This window comes from Bufo gargarizans, chromosome 6 (genome assembly GCF_014858855.1).
Source record: "Bufo gargarizans isolate SCDJY-AF-19 chromosome 6, ASM1485885v1, whole genome shotgun sequence".
In the NCBI taxonomy this organism is placed as follows: Eukaryota; Metazoa; Chordata; class Amphibia; order Anura; family Bufonidae; genus Bufo; species Bufo gargarizans.
In genome coordinates, this window is record NC_058085.1 from 6,737,728 (window position 1) to 6,761,659 (window position 23,932).

At 43.7% G+C, this 23,932-nt stretch overlaps 1 protein-coding gene across 1 annotated transcript in view; it reads right to left on the reverse strand.

Annotated features, from left to right (window-relative positions):
• The window catches only part of LOC122939906 (ABC-type organic anion transporter ABCA8-like), a 61,280-nt gene that overhangs the window by 36,917 nt on the left and 431 nt on the right, over positions 1-23,932 (reverse strand). Inside the window, exons 2-20 of the mRNA XM_044296114.1 lie at positions 21,979-22,083; positions 21,489-21,696; positions 19,540-19,695; positions 19,230-19,327; positions 18,866-19,089; positions 17,540-17,678; positions 16,856-17,041; positions 12,706-12,853; positions 11,968-12,121; positions 11,780-11,838; positions 11,339-11,449; positions 7,650-7,825; positions 7,286-7,405; positions 6,656-6,794; positions 6,229-6,319; positions 5,992-6,131; positions 5,556-5,675; positions 2,107-2,305; positions 1,857-2,017 (exon numbers count right to left, since the gene is read on the reverse strand). Of these exons, the coding sequence (XP_044152049.1) occupies positions 1,857-2,017; positions 2,107-2,305; positions 5,556-5,675; positions 5,992-6,131; positions 6,229-6,319; positions 6,656-6,794; positions 7,286-7,405; positions 7,650-7,825; positions 11,339-11,449; positions 11,780-11,838; positions 11,968-12,121; positions 12,706-12,853; positions 16,856-17,041; positions 17,540-17,678; positions 18,866-19,089; positions 19,230-19,327; positions 19,540-19,695; positions 21,489-21,696; positions 21,979-22,083 (2,734 nt within the window). The remainder of the gene's footprint in view (positions 1-1,856; positions 2,018-2,106; positions 2,306-5,555; positions 5,676-5,991; positions 6,132-6,228; positions 6,320-6,655; positions 6,795-7,285; positions 7,406-7,649; positions 7,826-11,338; positions 11,450-11,779; positions 11,839-11,967; positions 12,122-12,705; positions 12,854-16,855; positions 17,042-17,539; positions 17,679-18,865; positions 19,090-19,229; positions 19,328-19,539; positions 19,696-21,488; positions 21,697-21,978; positions 22,084-23,932) is intronic.

Consider the following 23,932-nt stretch of genomic DNA (forward strand, 5'->3'; position numbering starts at 1 on the left):
AGCTGTGTAGTACAATGGGGCCTGTTATATGGGGCGAGCCAGGATCCCCAGCTGTGCAGTACAATTGGTCCTGTTATATGGGACGAGCCAGGATCCCCAACTGTTAAGGTCAATGGGTCCTGCTATATGGGGTGAGCCAGCATCCCCAGCTGTGTAGTACAATGGGGCCTGTTATATGGGGCGAGCCAGGATCCCCAGCTGTGTAGGACAATGTGTCCTGTTATATGGGGCAAGCCAGGATCCCCAGCTGTGAAGGACAATGGGTCCTGTTATATGGGATGAGCCAGGATCCCCAGCTGTGTAGGACAATGGGTCCTGTTATATGGGGTGAGCCAGGATCCCCAGCTGTGTAGTACAATGGGTCCTGTTATATGGGGCGAGCCAGGATCCCCAGCTGTGTAGTACAATTGGTTCTGTTATATGGGGTGAGCCAGGATCCCCAGCTGTGTAGGACAATGGGACCTGTTATATGGGTTGAGCCAGGATCCCCAGCTGTGTAGGACAATGGGACCTGTTATATGAGGTGAGCCAGGATCCCTAGCTGTGTAGGACAATTGGTCCTGTTATATGGGACGAGCCAGGATCCCCAGCAGTGTAGGACAATGGGACCTGTTATATGAAGTGAGCCAGGGACCCCAATCTGTATAGGACAATTGGTCCTGTTATATGGGACGAGCCAGGATCCCCAGCAGTGTAGGACAATGGGACCTGTTATATGAAGTGAGCCAGGGACCCCAAGCTGTATAGGACAATGGGACCTGTTATATGGGGCGAGCCAGGATCCCCAGCTGTGTAGGACAATGGGTCCTGTTATATGGGGTGAGCCAGGATCCCCAGCTGTGTAGTACAATGTGTCCTGTTATATGGGGCGAGCCAGGATCCCCAGCTGTGAAGGACAATGGGTCCTGTTATATGGGATGAGCCAGGATCCCCAGCTGTGTAGGACAATGGGTCCTGTTATATGGGGTGAACCAGGATCCCCAGCTGTGTAGTACAATTGGTCCTGTTATATGGGGCGAGCCAGGGTCCCCAGCTGTGTAGTACAATTAGTTCTGTTATATGGGGTGAGCCAGGATCCCCAGCTGTGTAGGACAATGGGACCTGTTTAATGGGTTGAGCCAGGATCCCCAGCTGTGTAGGACAATGGGACCTGTTATATGAGGTGAGCCAGGATCCCTAGCTGTGTAGGACAATTGGTCCTGTTATATTGGACGAGCCAGGATCCCCAGCAGTGTAGGACAATGGGACCTGTTATATGAAGTGAGCCAGGGACCCCAATCTGTATAGGACAATGTGACCTGTTATATGGGGCGAGCCAGGATCCCCAGCTGTGTAGGACAATGGGGCCTGTTATATGGGACTATCTAGGAACCCCTAGCTGTGTAGGAAATGGGTCTTGTTATATGGGGCGAGCCAGGATCCCCAGCTGTGTAGGACAATGGGTCCTGTTATATAGGACTAGCCAGGGACCCCTAGCTGTGTGGGACAATGGGTCCTGTTATATGGGGCGAGCCAGGATCCCCAGCTGTGTAGGACACTGGGACCTGTTATATAGGACTAGCCAGGGACCCCTAGCTGTATAGGACAATGGGACCTGTTATATGGGACTAGCTATGGACCCCTAGCTGTATAGGACAATGGGTCCTGTTATATGGGACTAGCCAGGGACCCCAAGCTATGTAGGTCAATGAGTCCTGGTTTATTGGGCTAGCCAGGGACCCCAAGCTAAGTAAGACAATGGGTCTTGTTACATGGGACAAGCCAGGGACCCCAAGATGTGGAGGACAGTGGGTCTTGTTATATGGAGGGTGAATGTATTTCCAAATTCTCAAATATTCATCCATTGCATTTCCCACCTGTGTTGTTATTGACCAGAAGACTGGTGTAGTACTTGTGCTCCCTGTGACCCGGTCCTCGAAAATAAAGGTCTGGAGAGAGTTTCCAGATGGGCCACCTTTCTGAAGTCCGTATGGTTAAAAAGATCATTAAAACTTTAAAAATTATGAGAATAAGCAATCTGTAAAAAGACAAGGAACATGGGCTGTGTTTCTAATGAACCTGGCTGTTATATGGCTATTTCATGACTTGGCTATTCAGAGGACTCACATGGCTTGAATGCTTTTCATGGCGTGCCTCAACTTCAGGAGACGGACCCATGCCATCGTCACCACTTGCTGTCTCCACAAGGCTAGCCCATGAAGGGTGATGTTCCCGGAATCTGACATCAGCAGCACAGACTCCTCCACCTCTGAGGAAAAGTCTCTGTTTTCATCTTCCGTTTGCTCACGGGCGAAAACACTGTAATCTGATCACAAAAAAAGATTCAATTTAGCAGTCACCCATCGTGTGGCAGGAGAGTCTTGGTGTGGCGATGACATCCTTAGGATACAGCAATAAACATAACTTTACACCCCCCCTCACCTGAGGAATGACTTCAAAAACCTCTATATCACCGGCCCCATACTCTCTATAACTAGTGTAGGGCTGAAGGATGAATCTGACTTAATTCAGCTTTATTTCTTAGGCTGAAGAGATGAGTAAACCTCTGGACACCTAATACCCTACACCACCAGGGAAGAGGGCATTAAGATCTTATCTCGCCCCTGGAGGAGATTGTCCCATCCGGAGGTCCCATTGCAGTGAACTGAGGGTGGCCACAGATGTGCAGCTTGCTCTCCATTCACTTAAGGGCCCTTTCTGGAGATAGGATCTCATTCCCAGAGGTGGGACCTGAACCTGTTGATATGCCATAAATGTCCGGATAGGAATACCTCTTCAATTGCCAGAGATGTTGTTTTTAACCCCTAATTACAGTACACCAATGTTTCTCTACTTCAGCCCCTAACAGAGAAAGTCTTGTGGCAATTCTTGATGCACTCATTATTATTAAGTCACTTCTGTAAATAAAGCTTATTAAGGGTACCTAAGGCGAGGAAAAACTGCCTGAGACCACGAGGGATGTTTCCAGCAAGCCCTACATAACAATTTCCCTACTTTAGGGTGCCTGGAATATGGCTGTTGAGCCCTCAACACCCTAGACCACTACGCATGTTACCATTAATGACATTAGGCTCATCACCACCCTAAACCACTATGAACATTACTAATAATCCCTTCATAACCCTTTGACTACCTAAGGCCTCCAGAGATTTACTTATTGACCGCCTCATCAACCCTAGACCACTAGGCATGTTACCATTAATTACGTTAGGCTCATCAACACCCTAGAGCACTATGAACATTACTAATACTCCCTTCTTAACCATTTGACTAACTTATGCCTCCAGAGATATACCTATTGACCCCCCTGATCACCCTAGACCTCTAGGCATGTTACCATTAATTACTTTAGGCTCATCAACACCCTAGACCACTATGAACATTACTAATAATCCCTGCATGTGCGTGCTATCGGCCAGAGCAGCACGTTGAGGTTAGAAGAAGCCAAAACTTTTGGATCAGTCCCTATATACTGTATCTCTTTGAAGGAGATCAAAGAAAAAAAGACTCACTCTACAGCTTGAAAGGCAAGTGTATTTTAGTGTGCCTTATAATAATACAGTATTGTTTGATACTCAATTAGTCAGCTTGGGTTCACGTTTTTGAACTATTTATATTACTAATAATCCCTTCATAAACCTTTGACTATCTCAGGCCTCCAGAGATATACTTATTGACCTCCTCATCACCCTAGACCACTAGTGTTGTCACCATTAAATAGAACCTGTCACCACCCATGACATGTCTATCTTATTAAATAATTGTATTGTTTATTAAATAACAATTCTGGTCTCAGCCTTTGACAAGGGGAATGGTAACACCCAGTTGGCAATGTATTCTTATTTGGAGGGATAACAGAGGAAAAACACTATTTAGAGAACTACTGAAAAATGCTCCAGAATTATTTCACGGGGAATAAAATGATTTCCTAAAACCGACAATCCCAGTGGTCATATAATTTACCAACTTAGGCCTCCAGGAATGTCCATCTCACCACCCTAGACCACCAGGGATGTTCTAAATATTACAGTTTATCCCTTTCAAGTGAATGGGACAAGGCTGCAATACTCAGAGCAGATGCTACAAAAAGTATGCTATTCTGAGTATGAACCAGACTACAGCCCGATGTAAATATTAAGGAGGCTGCAGCACCCGCACATGCACCACAGCCCCTCAAAGCAACTGATAGGCCGTCGTGCAGGGAGTTAGACTCCCACCAATCAGATATTAATGGCCCATCCTTAGGGCATCAATTTCAGTAGCTGGTATCAATTCTGGAGCATCTTTTCTTACAATTCTACATTCCTCCATGCCCTTTGACAAGGTAAATAGTAACAACTAGCCGGTGTTAACAGAGGAACAACACATTGCAGAGCTCTAAGGAAAGATGCTCCAGCATTATTTTATGGGGAATTTGTGTATTTACTAAAGCTGTCGTCTCAAGTCCTCTTTAACTTTTTAAGTAGTCCACTGGCGCTGGGGACTGATAGCTAGGAGCAGGAGATAGTGCCACTGCGGGAGTAAATGATGCCACTGAGGACTGATGGCATGGGGGGAGCTGATGACACAGAGGACTGATGGCATGGGGGGAGCTACTGGCACAGAAGACTGATGGTACTGGGGGGAGCTGATGGCACAGAGGACTGATGGCACTGGGGGAGCTGAGGGCACAGAGGACTGACGGCAAGGGGGGAGCTGAGGGCACAGAGGACTGATGGCATGGGGGGAGCTGCTGGTACAGTGGACTGATGGCATGGGGGAGCTGATGGCACAGAGGACTGATGGCACGGGGTTGAGCTGATGGCACAAAGGACTGATGGCACAAAGGACTGATGGCACTGGGGGAGCTGATGGCACATTGGGCTGATGGCATGGGGGAGCTGATGGCACAGAGGATGGATGGCATGGGGTTGTGCTGATGGTATAGAGGACTGATGGCACTGGGGTGAGCCTATGGCACAGAGGACTGATAGCACTGGGGTGAGCTGATGGCACAGAGGACTGATAGCACTGAGAGGAGCTGATGGCACTGGGGGAACTGAGGGCACAGAGGACAGATGGCATGTGGTTGAGCTGATGGCACAGAGGACTGTTGGCACTGGGGTGAGCTGATGGTACTGGGGGAAGCTGATTTCATGGGGGAGCTGATGGCATGGGGGGGGGGGCTGATGAGTTTTTATAAAGGAAAATGTTGGTTTGTTTCTTATTAGAGTACTCGATTAATCGTTGGATTAATCAACAGAATACTTGATTACTTGATAGCTGCAGCCCTAACCGCATCTCATCTGTAGTCCAACAAGGACGTGATTATTAACCACGAGACAACTAGGCAGCCAAGGGTGTACTTATTAGCTGACTTACTACCTGTGGCGTTGCACTTTTACCACCCTAGACCACTTTTCATTTCACTGCCCTGTATAATATGGATAGGGGGTGCAGAGAGTGAAGCTGCACCTGGGTCTAATGCCGTGGACCCCAAAGTACCCTTTGACACTTTTAAGGCACTTCTGGGCTATCAAACCAGTAATAAACCAGGCAAACAAATCGACATTTACCTCCTTTCTCAATCTCCTCCGCTCCCTCCAGCTTCAGGAAGACGTCGTCCAGCGTTGTCATCGACACCCCGTAACTCATGATGTCCAGTCCCACATGTTGGTCCAATTGAGAAAACAGAGCTGCACAAATTAGTCATCCAAAAAACTGTTAATATTTTACAAATCCTCCCATCATAGCAATCGCTTACCACACACCCTGTATAGCAAATATACTGTATTGGCATTGTAGATTTACATTCTCTTCCCGTTATACTGCTCTACGTGTCAGTCTCCACTATGGCTGTGGAATTGTATTCTATGAGCCAAGAGGCTCAGGATGAACAGAACTGCTGGTTCTTACCTGTGCCTCAAAGCATGGAACTGAGAGACCACGGAAGAAAGTTGATAACCCTGCCCATATCGTCAGTGCCGGATCTGTGAGTCATGTCGACTGTACCTGGGAATGAGTCCATCTTGTCAAAGGGCAGCGTGAACGTCAGGTCCTCCGCGTTCTGGGTGGTGAGTTTGGCGCTGGAGACGTGTTCTTGTACGAGTGAGGTTATGGCGTCTGGACTACAAGATGGAGACACCCGCATCCTGCCGACAAGGAGACAAGTACTGCCTGTGTACTGATATAGTGGGGGTCTAATTGGTGGGAAAATACACCGCCTCAAGCCCACCAAACTATTACTACCTCAGGTGATAGCCGATTCCCCACTTCCTTTTCAGAAACAAGGAGGATCCAACACATTTCAAGCGTCCGTTGCTGAGGACCACCTTGCGATCTGTAGGCAAAAATCAGAGACATATAAAAATCCATGTGCTTCAAAATGGTGATTAGAAATTGTCTACCCATATGGGAGCGTCCCCTATGTGGCGTACTTGCTGTGTATTTTACAAAATGCACTGAATACAGCGACCCACGTGCTGTGGAAAATTCCTGTGAACAAACCCGAGCATAACCTGACCTGCGGAGCAGAGTTTAGGTGCACAGTCAGTTTACTGTATATTGCAGATTTCACCTTTTACTATACAGAAGGTGAAGTGTGCAGCAATCCAGCAGCATGTCCACAAAGAATTCCACAGCTAGATCCACCAATTTGTATGAAGACATCTCCTACCAGCAAGGATGTCTGCCTCGTCCATGAATTGCGTGCTGAACAGAGTAACGCGGTTGGCTTTACGCTCCTTTAAGATGGACCAAACCTGGTGTCTGGAAAATGGGTCAAGACCAGCTGTGGGTTCATCGAGTAGAAGAACCTGGAAAGAGAGATTTAGGTAGAAGTGGTGAGCATGTGGTGAATTTTCATAAAGCTGCCTAAAGGTGGGAGGAATAGATCCACGTAACCGTGGAGAGATTAGCCACAGCCGTCACGGTGTCTCCTGCTTGGTCTGAGTATGTTAGGGGTGTTTCCTGGTGATAGGTGCAGAAAAAAGTGGGTAGAGGACAAAATTGCCTTGTGTGACCGGGATTGTCACCGGCCATCAGCAGCTGCTCACATTCGTAACAAGTCAGTGGGACTGGTGTCCACAGGATTTCCTGGTAGATGATGCCAGACAGCGCTCACCTCGGTTTTATTGTGGCGATTTTTGTTAATGTATTCAAACTAAATCACACTATAGGTTCAGTGCAATTAAAAAACCTGCAGCAAAATAAACACAAAAACAACCTTTGCAAATACACCCCAGAGACTTCTCATCTGGAGGGAACATTCAGCGAAAAATTTCCAATGCAAACCGCCTTATGTTACCTCAGGATCTCCCAACAGTGCGATGGCAACAGATAAGCGGCGTCTCTGGCCTCCGCTCAGCTTGCTGGCTTTCACTCCCTCGATCATGTTCATGTGGAGGTCAGAGAGGACCCTATCCACCTATACAATGGAAGGACTGTCAAAAATGAGAGAACAGGAACGGTGGGGCCAATGTTGCCTACCTGACTATATACTGTACATAACATCCTGACTATATACTGTACATACGTGCACATCATCCTGACTATATACTGTACATAACATACATCACCCTAACTATATACTGTACATAAATATATATCATCTTGACTATAAACTGTACATACATACAGTATATATATATACAGAAAGAGAGAGAGTCTACCTCTGACTTTACTTCTGTAGCAGCGATTCCCTTCATCCTGGAGAACAGCTCCAGATTTTCTCTCACAGTTAAGTAATCAAACTTGATATCAAACTGCGGGCAGAAGCTGATTCTGTTCTGTATCTCTGCCAGGTCATGACTGTTTGAGAGCTGATGGTTGTAGATGGACACCGACCCTATGTACCAGAAGAACAAATACATTCAGTGTCAGCCGAACCCTAAAGCCTGACATGAAAGAAAGACCCCTGGTAAGTCTGATATTGAGTGTCCGTCAAGGCATCCCTACAGCTATCATTGCAGTTGTCACTCAGCTTTCATGGCTTCCTGAAGAGCGAATCTTCCTTGTTATGTGAAGCTATGTCCCCTTTTTTCATATAGGAACATTTTTCCATTTGAGTGTCTGAGAAAGCTGGTTGACAGAATTAAAGAATTCATTAATTGTCACCTGTTCCTGCCCATATGTATAAAACAAGTAAAATTACTATAGCAATAAAAACTTTTTTTGTATATTGTAGATAATCTGTCTGCTGTTACTATAAAAAAAATCCTTCTGTTCGTGTTATAAAGAATCCTTCTATTCTTACCATAAAAATCATTCTTCTTAGTTTAAAGAATCCTCTTTTTTTCTGTAAAGAATCTTTCTGTTCTCACTATACAGAGTTGTTATGTTCTTACTACAAGGAGTACTTGTGCTCTTACTATAAAGAATCATTTCACACTGACCATAAAGAACCATTCTGCTCTTACTATAAATAATCCTACTGCTCATACTATAGAGAATCATGTCACTCTTTCTATAAAGAATTCTTTCACCCTTACTATAAATAATCTTTCAGCTCTTACTAGAAAGAATCAATTTGTACTTTGTATAAAAAATCTTTTTGCTCTTTCTATAAATAATCCTTCTCTTATTATAATTAATCTTTCAGCTCTTACTATAAAGAATCATTCAGCTCTTAGTATAATGGATCCTTCAGCCCTTACTGTAAGGAATCCAACCACTCTTAATATAAGGAATTCTTTCACTCTTACTATAAGATATCCTACTGCTCTTATTATAAGAAACCCTTCAACTATTACCAAAAGGAATCCTTTCGTTCTTACTGTAAGAAATCCTCCACTGACTATAAAGAATCCTTAACCGCTTTAAGTCCGCCCATAGGATATAAACGTCCTATGGGTGGACCTCTATTTCTGAAAGCACGTTTTAAAATGTCCTTTCAGAAATAGCAGCTGCACGCTAATCGTGCAGCTGCTGATCGGGTTGCCCGCTGTCAGTGACAGCAGGGCAACCCAGAGATAAGGCAGGGACAGTGCCCAGGTGTCCCTGCCTTCTAGATCGCTGCATACACAGCGCTCACCGAGCAGGAAGCCGGGACCGGAGCATGCAGGAGCTGTGTGAGGTCTCTCTGAGGCTATACAGCGCCGAATCACGCTGTACAGCCTCTCTGGGGGGTGCATTTCCACTGTAACTGGGGCTACTATGTCAGCCCCAGTTACAGGAGAAATCAACAGTGAAAAAAAAAAGAAAAAGTGAAGCAAATGTCCCCCAGAGGTCTTGTATGACCTTATGGGGGACGAAAAGTGTAAAAAAATAAATAAATAAATAAATAAAGGGTTAAAAAAAAATTAAATAAAAAAAAGTTTCACATGTAAAAAAAACAGGTCCCCAAGTAAGGAATAAAAAAAAAAAAAATAGAAAAAATAAAATAAAATAGACATATTTGGTATTGCCACGTCCGTAAAAACCAGCTCTATAAAAATATCACATGAGCTAACCCCTCGGGTGAACACCGTAAAAAAACCCCCCAAAAAACGGTGTCAAAACAAGCAATTTTTGTCACCTTGCATCACAAAAGGTGCAACACCAAGTGATCAAAAATGCGTATGTCCCACAAAATGGTACCAATAAAACCGTCACCTCATCCCGCAAAAAATGAGCCCCTACATAAGAAAATCTCTCAAAAAAAAACAAAAAACTATAGCTCTTAGAACATGGAGACACTAAAACATAATTTTTTGGTTTCAAAAATGCTATTATTGTGTTAAAGTGAAACAAATAAAAAAAGTATACATATTAGGTATTGCCGCGTCTGTAAAAACCAGCTCAATAAAAATATCACATGAGTTAACCCCTCAGATGAACACCGTAAAAAAAAAAAAAAAACTGTGTCAAAACAAGCAATTTTTGTCACCTTGCATCACAAAAGGTGCAACACCAAGTGATCAAAAACGCGTATGTACCACAAAATGGTACCAATAAAACCGTCACCTCATCCCGCAAAAAATGAGCCCCTACATAAGAAAATCTCTCAAAAAATAAAAAAACTATAGCTATCAGAACATGGACACATTAAAACATAATTTTTTTGTTTCAAAAATGCTATTATTGTGTAAAACTTTAGTAAATGAGAAAAAGTATACATATTAGGTATCGCCACGTCCGTAACAATCTGCTCTATAAAAATGTCACTTGACTGAACCCCTCAGGTGAACGCTGTAAAAATAAATAAATAGAAACTGTGCTAAAACAACCAATTTTTTGGTCACCTTGCCCCATAAAGTGTTATAATGAATGATCAAAAAATCATATGTACCCAAAAATAGTACTAATAAAACTGGCACCTTATCCCCTAATTTCCAAAATGGGGTCACTTCTTGGGAGTTTCTACTGTAAGGGTGCATCAGGGGGCTTCAAATGGGACATGGCATCTAAAAACCATGTGGAGTTCCTTTTCTTCTGCGCCCTGCCGTGTGCCCATACAGCAGTTTATGACCACATGTGGGGTGTTTCTGTAAACCGCAGAATCTGGGTAATAAATATTGAGTTTTGTTTGGCTGTTAACCATCGATGTGTTAAAGAAAAAATTGGATTAAAATGGAAAATCTGCCCAAAAAGTGAAATTTAAAAATTTGATCTCCATTTTCCTTTAATTCTTGTGGAACGCATAAAGGGTTAACAAAGTTTGTAAAATCAGTTTTGAGTAACTTGAGGGGTGTAGTTTCTACAATGGGGTCATTTATGGGGGTATCCACTATGTAGGCCCCACAAAGTGACTTCAGACCTGAACTGGTCCTTATAAAGTGGGTTTTGGCAATTTTCTTAAAAATTTGAAGAATTTCTTCTAAACTTCTAAGCCTTCTAACGTCCTAAAAAAATAAAATGACATTTCCAAAATGATGCCAACATAAAGTAGACATGGGGAATGTTAAGTAATAAATATTTTATGAGGTATCACTTTCTTTTTTAAAAGCAGAGAAATTGAAATTTAGAAAATTGCGAATTTTTCAAATTTTTGGGTAAATTTGGGATGTTTTCATAAATAAAGGTGAAATATTTTGACTCAAATTTATGACGATCATGAAGTACAATGTGTCACGAGAAAACAATCTCTGAATGACTTGGATAAATAAAGGCGTTCCAAAGTTATTACCACATGAAGTGAGATATGTCAGTTTTGCAGAATTAGGCCTGGTCAGGAAGGGGGCAAATGACACAGATGGGAAGTGGTTAAGCTCGTATAAGGAATTCTTCAGCTCTTACTATAAGCAGTCTTTCCACTTTTACTGTAAGGAATCTTTTTGCTCTTACTATAAAGAATCCTTCTGCTCTTACTGTAAAGAATGATTCTTAGGAAGCCATTTCATTTTCCCTAGACGATGCCAAGTATAAGAGCAGCATATCTCACCACCAGAGGCTTTGCTCATCCCGCTCAGTATATTCAGCAGCGTAGTCTTCCCAGCTCCGCTGTGACCGAGCAGCGCCGTAATTTGTCCTTCATATACATCGAAGTCCAGATCTGGAGGCCAGAGCAGAAATCTGATTACTAGGCGCACATATACCAGGGACCTTGTATGTACCAAAGCTCTGTCTGTCCTTAGTTATAGAACGCAGCATGTCCTGTCATGTCACCTCCATTGTGCTTGCTCTGGGGTTGCTACGGTAACACAAACAACAGCCTTTGACTTTCCATCATAAAAACACATTTTTAAAAGCTGCAATCACATGACAGGAAGCTCATGAACAGAATAGTCACTTTGTTGATGCTGCCATGGCAACCCCACAGCAATGGATGTCGCATGAACAGGACAGAGTGGGTTGTAAGTTACATTAAATGGAAGCCTCGCACCTCTTAAAGCTTCTGTCTTCTTGTCTTTACTGCCATAGATTTTCTTAACTTTATTAAGCCTAGAGAAATGACAAGGTGACATTCAATGGTGTATTTTTCCATATACAGTGAAATATCTGAGATGACCACCCACAATCCCATGAGTGGTCTTCTGGAGGGATCTGTCTCCTCCACCTGCAGTAACATACCTTATGGCCTCTTTTCCGACAAATTCTACCGGAACCTTCTCAACATAATCTTCATCGCGTGCCACTTCTCTGTCCACCATGTCCGATGGAATTGGGGTCATTGTCCCTTTTGTCCAGTAGGAGGGGCACAGGAAGGACATGACGCCATGTTTACCTGGTGGCAGAAGAATCATCACTTTTATATCTCAAGCTATAGTTGATGCCACGAGGCCTACCAAAGCCAAAATCTTCTTCCCCTTCATGTCTAGTCAGCATCCTCCTGCAGGCCTGGCCTGGACATAGGGCTCAGGAGAGAGGAATGGGCACTGCCCGTATGATGGACACAACTTGTAGGATGGGTACAGGCAGTATGATGTGAACAAACAGTATATGTGCGTGACCTGTATGGTGGGTACAGCCGGTATTATGGGTTCAGCCGATATGATGGGTATGGCTGGTATGAAGGGTACTTGTGCACTCCCCTCGTTTAAGAAGAAAGTAAACCTGATGATACAACACTTATGGGTCCACAATGTGCCGGATTTCAGGACTTTCTGGATTATTAAAATTTTGATACAAACAAGAATTTTCACAGACCATCTCCCGCTCCTACCAGTGAATGCCATCACCCGATGCGCCACAGTTAATGCTGCCACACATCACGTCCTCGCTAATTGAGCATTGGGACTGTTGATGCCAGATTAACATGAATATTATTATTCTGGATTAGCAGAGGTTGAACTGCATAGGACAGGTTACCTGCTCGAATCTTATCACAGCACAATGTGAGGAGGGTGTACAGGATGCAGTCCACCAGCAGGCCTATGTAACTGATCAGTACGTGAGGGGCATCTCCAGTGATGTCCGAGAAGAAGACGCCCTGGAGGTCGTTCTCCATGTGTATACTCTGAAACCAAACGGAAGCCATGTTTACCACATCAATATCACACATGAAGACTCTAGATGTCACGTTTATCACATTGCTGTCACATGACTATGAAGACTCTCGATGTCACGTTTATCACATCGCTGTCACATCACTCTATGAAGACTGTAGATATCATGTTTATCACATCGCTGTCACATTGCTCTATGAAGACTCTAGATGTCATGTTTGTCACATCACTGTCACATCACTCTATGAAGACTCTAGATGTCATGTTTGTCACATCACTGTCACATCACTCTATGAAGACTAGATGTCATGTTTATCACATCGCTGTAACATCAATCTATGAAGACTCTAGATGTCATGTTTGTCATATCACTGTCACATCGCTCTATGAGGACTCTCGATGTCATGTTTAGCACATCGCTGTCACATCGCTCTATGAGGACTCTCGATGTCATGTTTAGCACATCGCTGTCACATCGCTCTATGAGGACTCTAGATGTCATGTTTAGCACATCGCTGTCACATCGCTCTATGAGGACTCTAGATGTCATGTTTATCACATCGCTCTATGAAGACTCTACATGTCATGTTTATCACACAGCTGTCACATCGCTCTTTGAAGACTCTAGATGTCACGTTTATCACATCTCTGTCACATCGCTCTCTGAAGACTCTAGATGTCATGTTTTATCACATCGCTCTATGAAAACTATAGATGTCATGTTTATCACATCGCTGTCACATCGCTCTCTGAAGACTCTAGATGTCATGTTTATCACATCGCTGTCACATCGCTCTCTGAAGACTCTAGACGTCATGTTTATCACATCGCTGTAGCATCGCTCTATGAAGACTCTAGATGTCATGTTTATTACATTGCTGTTACATCGCTCTCTGAAGACTCTAGATGTCATGTTTATCACATCGCTGTCACATCACTCTATGAAGACTGTAGATGTCATGTTTATCACATCGCTGTAGCATCACTCTATGAAGACTCTACATGTCATGTTTATTACATTGCTGTCACATCGCTCTCTGAAGACTCTAGACGTCACCTTTATCACATTGCTGTTACATCGCTCTATAAAGGCTCTAGATGTCATGTTTGTCACATCGCTCTCTGAAGACTCTAGACGTCACCTTTATCACATCGCTGTCACATCGCTCTATGAAGATTCTAGATGTCATGTTTATCACATCGCTCTTTGAAGACTCTACATGTCATGTTTATCACATCGCTGTAGCATCGCTCTATGAAGTCTCTAGATGTCATGTTCATTGCATTGCTGTCACATCGCTCTATGAAGATTCTAGATGTCATGTTTATCACATCGCTGTCACATTGCTCTATGAAGATTCTAGATGTCATGTTTATCACATCGCTGTCACATCGCTCTATGAAGATTCTAGATGTCATGTTTATCACATCGCTCTCTGAAGACTGTAGATGTTATGTTTATCACATCGCTGTCACATCGCTCTATGAAGATTCTGGATGTCATGTTCATTGCATTGCTGTCACATGGCTCTATGAAGTCTCTAGATGTCATGTTCATTGCATTGCTGTCACATCGCTCTATGAAGATTCTGGATGTCATGTTTAACACATCGCTGTCACATCGCTCTCTGAAGACTCTAGATGTCATGTTTGTCACATCGCTCTCTGAAGACTGTAGATGTCATGTTTGTCACATCACTGTCACATCACTCTATGAAGACTCTAGATGTCATGTTTGTCACATCACTGTCACATCACTCTATGAAGACTTTAGATGTCATGTTTATCACATCGCTGTCACATCACTCTATGAAGACTCTAGATGTCATGTTTATCACATCGCTGTCACATCAATTTATGAAGACTCTTGATGTCATGTTTGTCACATCACTGTCACATCGCTCTATGAAGACTCTTGATGTCATGTTTGTCACATCCCTGTCACATCGCTCTATGAGGACTCTAGATGTCATGTTTATCACATCGCTCTATGAAGACTCTAGATGTCATGTTTAGCACATCGCTGTCACATCGCTCTATGAGGACTCTAGATGTCATGTTTTATCACATCGCTGTAGCATCACTCTATGAAGACTTTAGATGTCACGTTTATCACATCGATGTCACATCGCTCTATGAAAACTATAGATGTCATGTTTATCACATCGCTCTTTGAAGACTCTAGACGTCATGTTTATCACATCGCTGTAGCATCGCTCTGTGAAGACTCTAGATGTCACGTTTATCACATCTCTGTCACATCGCTCTATGAAGACTCTAGATGTCATGTTTATCACATCGCTGTCACATCACTCTATGAAGACTGTAGATGTCATGTTTATCACATCGCTGTCACATCACTCTATGAAGACTCTACATGTCATGTTTATCACATCGCTCTCTGAAGACTCTAGATGTCATGTTTATTACATTGCTGTCACATCGCTCTCTGAAGACTCTAGACGTCACCTTTATCACATCGCTGTCACATCGCTCTATAAAGGCTCTAGATGTTATGTTTATCACATCGCTGTCACATGGCTCTATGAAGACTCTAGATGTCATGTTTGTCACATCGCTGTCACATCACTCTATGAAGACTGTAGATGTCATGTTTATCACATCGCTGTCACATCACTCTATGAAGACTCTACATGTCATGTTTATCACATCGCTCTCTGAAGACTCTAGATGTCATGTTTATTACATTGCTGTCACATCGCTCTCTGAAGACTCTAGACGTCACCTTTATCACATCGCTGTCACATCGCTCTATAAAGGCTCTAGATGTTATGTTTATCACATCGCTGTCACATGGCTCTATGAAGACTCTAGATGTCATGTTTATTACATTGCTGTCACATCGCTCTCTGAAGACTCTAGACGTCACCTTTATCACATCGCTGTCACATCGCTCTATAAAGGCTCTAGATGTTATGTTTATCACATCGCTGTCACATGGCTCTATGAAGTCTCTAGATGTCATGTTCATTGCATTGCTGTCACATCGCTCTATGAAGATTCTAGATGTCATGTTTATCACATCGCTGTCACATCGCTCTATGAAGATTCTGGATGTCATGTTTATCACATCGCTGTCACATCGCTCTATGAAGATTCTAGATGTCATGTTTATCACATCGCTGTCACATCACTCTATGAAGACTCTAGATGTCATGTTTATCACATCATTGTCACATCACTCTATGAAGACTCTAGATGTCATGTTTATCACATCATTGTCACATCACTCTATGAAGACTCTAGATGTCATGTTTATCACATCGCTGTCACATCACTCTATGAAGACTCTAGATGTCATGTTTATCACATCATTGTCACATCACTCTATGAAGACTCTAGATGTCATGTTTATCACATCGCTGTCACATCACTCTATGAAGATTCTAGATGTCATGTTTATCACATCGCTGTCACATCACTCTATGAAGACTCTAGATGTCATGTTTATCACATCGCTGTCACATCGCTCTATGAAGATTCTGGATGTCATGTTTATCACATCGCTGTCACATCGCTCTATATCACGTTTATCACCAGATTTTTTGCAGCGTGTAGTTTGCTTGTACTGTAAGACTACGCATTTGATGCCAACAAATTGACGGCGACAAATCTGTGTGAACAAGCCCTTACTTGCAAGGTGTTTTTGTTGAATGGGGCATGATAAGTTTTACACTACACAGGGGGCCTGTAGTACTAGTTGAAGAGCGCTTGTGTCACAGAAGGGCTGTTCCGACCTTTTACATTAAAGAGTAGATGTAGTTGTACCCTGTGCACCTCCTATAGTTGCAGCCCCAGTGACTGGCATTCAGCAGGTGGCCGCTACTCATCACTGCTGTCGGACAAGCTTCAGGCTTTGCTGGAGGCTTCTCTGCCGGAGTCCAAGGCCTCTGTTATTTGTCAGACACTTTTCCCAAATTCTGAAGGCCCTGTACACCCAGCAGAGCTAGAAAAATGTCCGACAGAAGTGCTCATCCGCTGGTTGTATTTACCTCACTGATCCCAAGAGAAAAGGCGAAGGGGGGGAAGATGCACAGGAAGATTTCCAGAGGCCTCGGCAAGATTTTGAACAGCGGCAGGAGGCTCAGTATACACAGGATGAGAGCGGATGAAATGTCAATAGTCGTCGTATGGCGGGGTGTGCGGAGCAGGGAACACAGCATGAATGTAAAGCTAATCTGTAAGAAAGATGGAAGACATTATAGCACATGCTCTGTTATCTTCTGTGCTGCTTTCTGTTGCCTGTAGATGACCTATGTCTGTTATAACAGTCACTTGTCTCTCTTACCTAGATCTGCCCTGAGTGGCCCACAGTTCTTGGTGACCATGGCTCCTTCCCTAAAACAGCAGTGGAAAGGGGAGCCACACCCTTCAGTATTGAGGAGGACTACTGGCCGGACCCCCACCAATCTTAGCGATTGTCCCATCAGAAACCCTCATCTCCTCAGATGCTAACCCTGGCAAACAGCTGAACCACTGTGACCTCTTCAGGGGAAACACGGTATTACAAGGATGGCAGTCAAGTCCTCTAAAATTTTATTAACAAATTTTGTTCTCCAGTCTCTTGTTGGGTTTTATGGTAACGGAGCCCTTGATCTTTTGCCACGGGAGGCTTCCCTGCGTCTGGTAAATCGTATACAATATTGTGGTTAGGGTGTAAGCATCAGCCATCCTACCATTGAGATCCCATAGAGGAGGAACAGGAGCAGGATGACTCCATAGGAACTTTCCAGAAACACAGTATTGCTGACGGTGACAGTTATCAGATTGGCCATAATGACGACATAAACAGCGTAGAGCAGCCCCCATGATAACCTGAAAAACCGAGAGAAGGTGACAACCAAAGGATCCTGCTGTTCCAAGAGAAGAGCACTTTGTGAGTGTGCACCTTGCAGGGGCCAACACCCTCAAGAGAGCAAATACCATATAATACCCAGAAAAACGGCAACACTCAGTTGATATATACAAGTAAAGTGTTCTTTTTTAATCCAAAAGTGACATTTTGGCTATATTAACCTTCCTCATCCTTAAAGGGGTTATCCCATGTAAAGTATAAAAATCATGCATCATACAGCACATGACAACCTCTGTCTAACAAAGCTAGAACCAGCCCTGCACCTCACATGGATCCAGAGATCTCCCCATTCATTGCTCTGCTAGATTTATATCAACCTGACAGCTCTAGGGGAGTGTCCTGTCTGCCACAGCTAAGTGGGCGTGTCTTAGCTCTGCCTATCACAGCTCAGGAGGTGGTTGAAGGATGAAACGGAGCATGTGCTGCCACCTCAGTGAGCCGGACAAAGAAATAAGAAAAAATCAAACAGCAGGTGGCGCTATACAGATACATTTTATTGAATAACTCACTAGCTTTGCTACATTTTTAAATACATGCAATTATTAACGTATTTAAATTCCAGGAGCTGGTTTGAAAACTGTAGAATATTTTTTGTGGGACAACCCCTTTAAGGAAGGCTATTACAGAATCCGCAGAATAAAGGGAAGTCTTGCTGATTTAGAGCTGTGGCCCCCTTACAGTGACGCTGCTGGCTGTGCAAAAAATGACTATGCCTTTACAGAGCATGATCAACCCTATAAGGCCTAAGAGATCTTCACTGTGCCCGTGCATCCATGAGATTTGAGGGCTAGGTATTGGAGCAGTGAGGATGCCCAGCCCTGTCAATCTCACTGGGAGGTGGAGTGCTCTGAGAACTTGATGTTAGTCACCCTGATCAACCCTACCAGGGACTATGCCTGTAGTTAACTCTCCCAACTGCACCACAAGATCAGCACACTCCTCACCTGAAATCCTCTGTGTTGCTGGGAGGACCCTGCTCCTTCCACTATATAACTGTAAGTCTGGGACCTCCACAAGATCAGCACACTCCTCCTGAAATCCTCTGTGCTGCTGTGGACTGCTCCTTCCTCTCTCTGCCTCCTCCTCAGGACACTCTCTGCTCCACCAGGTGGCACATTACTGACAGCGTTGCCTATATGGCACTCACCAGTAAGCAGAGTCTCTGAGCCCCATCATCCTCATGATTTCTCTCAGGTCCTTATCCTCCTTGGTGATGTTCATCATCAGGATATATAGAATTGTGGAGTAACAGAGGCAGATGGCCATTATGTTGGATGCCATCTCTAGAAATCTCCTTATCACTTTGGTAGATCTCATCTTTACGGCCACAGTGGAGACTATACTGGTCCAGACTGAATGATTAGTAGTCAGCTGCAAGGAAAAGGACATGCATGCTACTGTATGTACGTTCTGGAGTCATCTGCCGGTATGGCCACCATTGCACCAGCCACCCAGCTTTAGGAGAAACCTGATAAGAGAAATGCAGATACCCAATAAACTTATATTTTTACCTCCACAATGGCGGAGTCAATACTTGCTTGCAGCAGGAGAAACCCGTTCTTCCAGTAAAGTGATGGAAAGCATTGCATGTGGTCGTCTTCACAAGTTTCTGAGGAAACATTAGAGGGACAGATACTGGATTGGGTTGCATTAGATGAAAGAGCGATCTTTAAATGGGACGGTGAGGGCTTTATATAGTAAGCTGACCATAGACGTAGGGTGACGGTCAGTGAATTCTGTCATTTTTGGCAAGATCAACCCACTATCTGATATGTATGGGCTCCGCTGAATGATCCCCTGTGACCTTGATGAGACACTTACCTTCGTATTGAAAGTAGTCGCTTGGGCTTGAGACGTTATTCACCTTGTACCTGATATAGTATTGAAATGGATTATCAAATTCCACTCTGACCACTGACGTGCGCGTACCGTCCTGTAGCATCTGCTCATCACTGCGAAACTCCTGAACGGTTAGTCCTGGAAGAGGGAATTGTGGGGATATCAGGACTAATATGTATCGGTTCTACAAACGCTAACTATTAATCCAGCTTTTTTGATTTCTTCATTGATTTTGAGATCTGTCTAGTCTTAGGGGCATCAATGTCAATAGCTTTTCTGTTGTAGAGGAATAACTGCCTGTCCTAGTGTTGTCAATGTGCGTATCTCTTCTGTTCTACAGTCATCAATGTCTGTGCTACATAAATTAGGCGTTGGCCGCGCAACTTGTACCTTTGGGGCAATTCTTTTTATTATTGCATTGTGCTTATTTTGTGCCAATTTTTTTTTTTTTCTGTTGGTTTTTATTTAAAGTATGAAATCCTTTTTGTGTACAGAGCTGAGATGCTCTAGCAGCAGCCTGTGGATTTTCTGACTTTTCCGACAGTTGGGGAGCTGACGGACTCCTTATCTCTGATCTCTGACATTATAAACATTCATTATAGCTCAGTTCTTATCTTATTACTAAGGGTTATTAGAAAGTGAAAGTATCGGTCACACAGCTCGAAAAACAGTAAACCCTTTGTGACTGCTCAATATTTTCTTAATAAAGGCCAATTGAAAATAGGATCTTTAGCCAGAAATGAGTAAAAGGCAATCATAAAAAAGAATTGCCTCCAAAGGTGTACATAGCTTTTAATTGTATGCCAGCATAGATTTAAGTAGTTTTGTACGCCAAAAACAGACCTAGAAAATGATAAATGAGACTGGCTGGCCCACTTATGCCACGCTTTTTTTTTCCACCACCTCGGAAAAAATGGCGTGAATGGGGAAAATTGGCGTACTTCTCTGCATAAATGAGCCCCTATATCTTTACTGCTCTAGAGGTGTCTATGCCTGGTACCAGATGCACCTCTACATAACTTTGGTGTGTGGTGCGGGCGGTCGTGCAACATGATTTAAACAAAGCCAACTCCCTTGCTGGCTTAGTTTAAGACCGTTTTCCATGCCATAAAATGGCATAAAAAATGATTAATGAGAGGGGCTGGCCGGCCCTCTTCCCCACCCATACCACGTCTTCTTTTTCCGTGATGTGAACAGGAAACAGTCACAGATTCAGCCACAAAAACCTATTTGCAACCAAATCTGTGCATTGACGTCTATATCTGTCATTTTCTACATACAACAATGTCTAGTTTTATCCTATTCTAGATGCTTCAATGTCTAGATATATCCAGTGTCCATCTTGTTGTGAAGGTGTCAGTGTCTATTTTGCCCTATTCTAGAGGTGTAATTGTTTTCTTCTTTACTGTTCTACAGGTCAGTTTCTCTTCTGTTCTAGAGTTGACTGTATCTGTCTCTGTCATGTTCTAGAGGCATCCAGATGTATCACTGTCCTGTGCTATGAGTGACAGTATAGACATCACACTCTGCCCTGTTCTAAAGCTATCCATATCAGATTGTGCCTCATTCTAGAGTAGATAATATATTTCATTCTCTTACTAGAAGGAGACACTGTTCTAGAGGTTTCCATATCAGTCAATGTTCTGTCTCCTGTTTTATGTAGGTGATGATATCTGCCTCTGTCCATTCTATAGGTGTCACGATCAAGATCAGGCTAGGCTTTCTCTTGTTTTAAATGCCCCACAAATGGCTTTCGCCTATTCTAGAGTCAGCCATGCCTCTCTCCTCCACTACACCAGTTGAGGTATGACTTTTTCCTATTCTAGACTCTGATGACATGTGCTGAGCTGTGCGCCCATGTGGAGGTTTCTCTAGGTTTAGCAGATAAAATACATTCTCCTGTAGATCTTCATCTACAGTTATCACTTTACCTCGAATTCTGAGGCTCTCGTTAACTTTCTGCATAATTTCCCGGACCACTGGTGTAGATGAGACATAACCGACTATGAAATCTTTTTGGTCAAATTGGTCCAATTGCCCAAGATCCTCCGCCGGCATGAGCTCATTTTTGCTTAGGCTACGGTATCTGGAAGTCAAAGCAAACACCAGCAGCACCAATGCCACGTGCTGGATCCACTCCTGAGAAAAGTCCAAAACACAAAGAGGTCTTAACAGTCTGATCAGAAGGACACTGGTCTGGTACAAAGACTTTGGAAGACCCTGGATAACTATAGTGACAGCTCATAGACCCCCTGCCCCACCACCAGTCCATGGATACCAAACCCCATAGGTAAGAAGAATAATGGGTGTCATTTCACAAGAACATTTCTGACAGTGGAAAATGTTTGGTATTAGATGGCCCCGTTCTCATCTGCCCAGGCTATGTAGGAGTCAGTGACAACATTGTAGTTGACAACTTACCAATACAGTGTCCTCCTTTCGCCTCCAGATCAGCAGAAGATTCTTCCGAAGAAGAGCAAACGTCTGTGACCAGAGGCTGACGTCTCTCCGCTTCTCCCCGCTCATCTAAAAAATAGCGTGTTGAAAGATAATTCCATACTTACAACCTGCCTGTATATCATGTCTGAGAGGTTGTCACAGCTCCGCCCCCTGCTGATGACATCACTGATATAATGACATGTGATCAGACATGAGATCCACACACCTTATACTACAGAAACATCTATTACTGCTGACAACCTGCCTGTATATCATGTCTGAGAGGTTGTCACAGCTCCGCCCCCTGCTGATGACATCACTGATATAATGACATGTGATCAGGCATGAGATCCACACACCTTATACTACAGGAACATCTATTACTGCTGACAACCTGCCTGTATATCCTGTCTGAGAGGTAGTCACAGCCCCGCCCCCTGCTGATGACATCACTGATATAATGACATGTGATCAGACATGAGATCCACACTCCTTATACTACAGGAACATCTATTACTGCTGACAACCTGCCTGTATATCCTGTCTGAGAGGTAGTCACAGCCCCGCCCCCTGCTGATGACATCACTGATATAATGACATGTGATCAGACATGAGATCCACACTCCTTATACTACAGGAACATCTATTACTGCTGACAACCTGCCTGTATATCCTGTCTGAGAGGTAGTCACAGCCCCGCCCCCTGCTGATGACATCACTGATATAATGACATGTGATCAGACATGAGATCCACACTCCTTATACTACAGGAACATCTATTACTGCTGACAACCTGCCTGTATATCCTGTCTGAGAGGTAGTCACAGCCCCGCCTCCTGCTGATGACATCACTGATATAATGACATGTGATCAGACATGAGATCCACACTCCTTATACTACAGGAACATCTATTCATCTATTACTGCTGACAACCTGCCTGTATGTAATGTCTGAGAGGTTGTCACAGCCCCGCCTCCTGCTGATGACATCACTGATATAATGACATGTGATCAGACGTGAGATCCACACACCTTATACTACAGGAACATCTATTACAGCTGACAACCTGCCTGTATATCATGTCTGAGAGGTTGTCACAGCCCCGCCTCCTGCTGATGACATCACTGATATAATGACATGTGATCAGACATGAGATCCACACACCTTATACTACAGGAACATCTATTACAGCTGACAACCTGCCTGTATGTAATGTCTGAGAGGTTGTCACAGCCCCGCCTCCTGCTGATGACATCACTGATATAATGACATGTGATCAGACATGAGATCCACACACCTTATACTACAGGAACATCTATTACAGCTGACAACATGCCTGTATATCCTGTCTGAGAGGTAGTCACAGCCCCGCCCCCTGCTGATGACATCACTGATATAATGACATGTGATCAGACATGGGACCCACACACCTTATACTACAGGAACATCTATTACTGCTGACAACCTGCCTGTATATCCTGTCTGAGAGGTAGTCACAGCCCCGCCCCCTGCTCATGACATCACTGATATAATGACATGTGGTCAGACATGGGATCCACACACCTTATACTACAGGAACATCTATTACTGCTGACAACCTGCCTGTATATCCTGTCTGAGAGGTGGTCACAGCCCCGCCCCCTGCTGATGACATCACTGATATAATGACATGTGATCAGACATGAGATCACACACCTTATACTACAGGAACATCTATTACTGCTGACAACCTGCCTGTATATCCTGTCTGAGAGGTAGTCACAGCCCCGCCCCCTGCTGATGACATCACTGATATAATCACATAATGAAACATAATCATTGTGTTGTTAAAAGTTCTCCAGCTTTCTAATCTACTTTATGTTTCTAGTTCTCACAATTTCAAGATCTCTGCTATCTTTCAACGAATGGATTTTTTTTTGTTTACTTCCAGAGGCT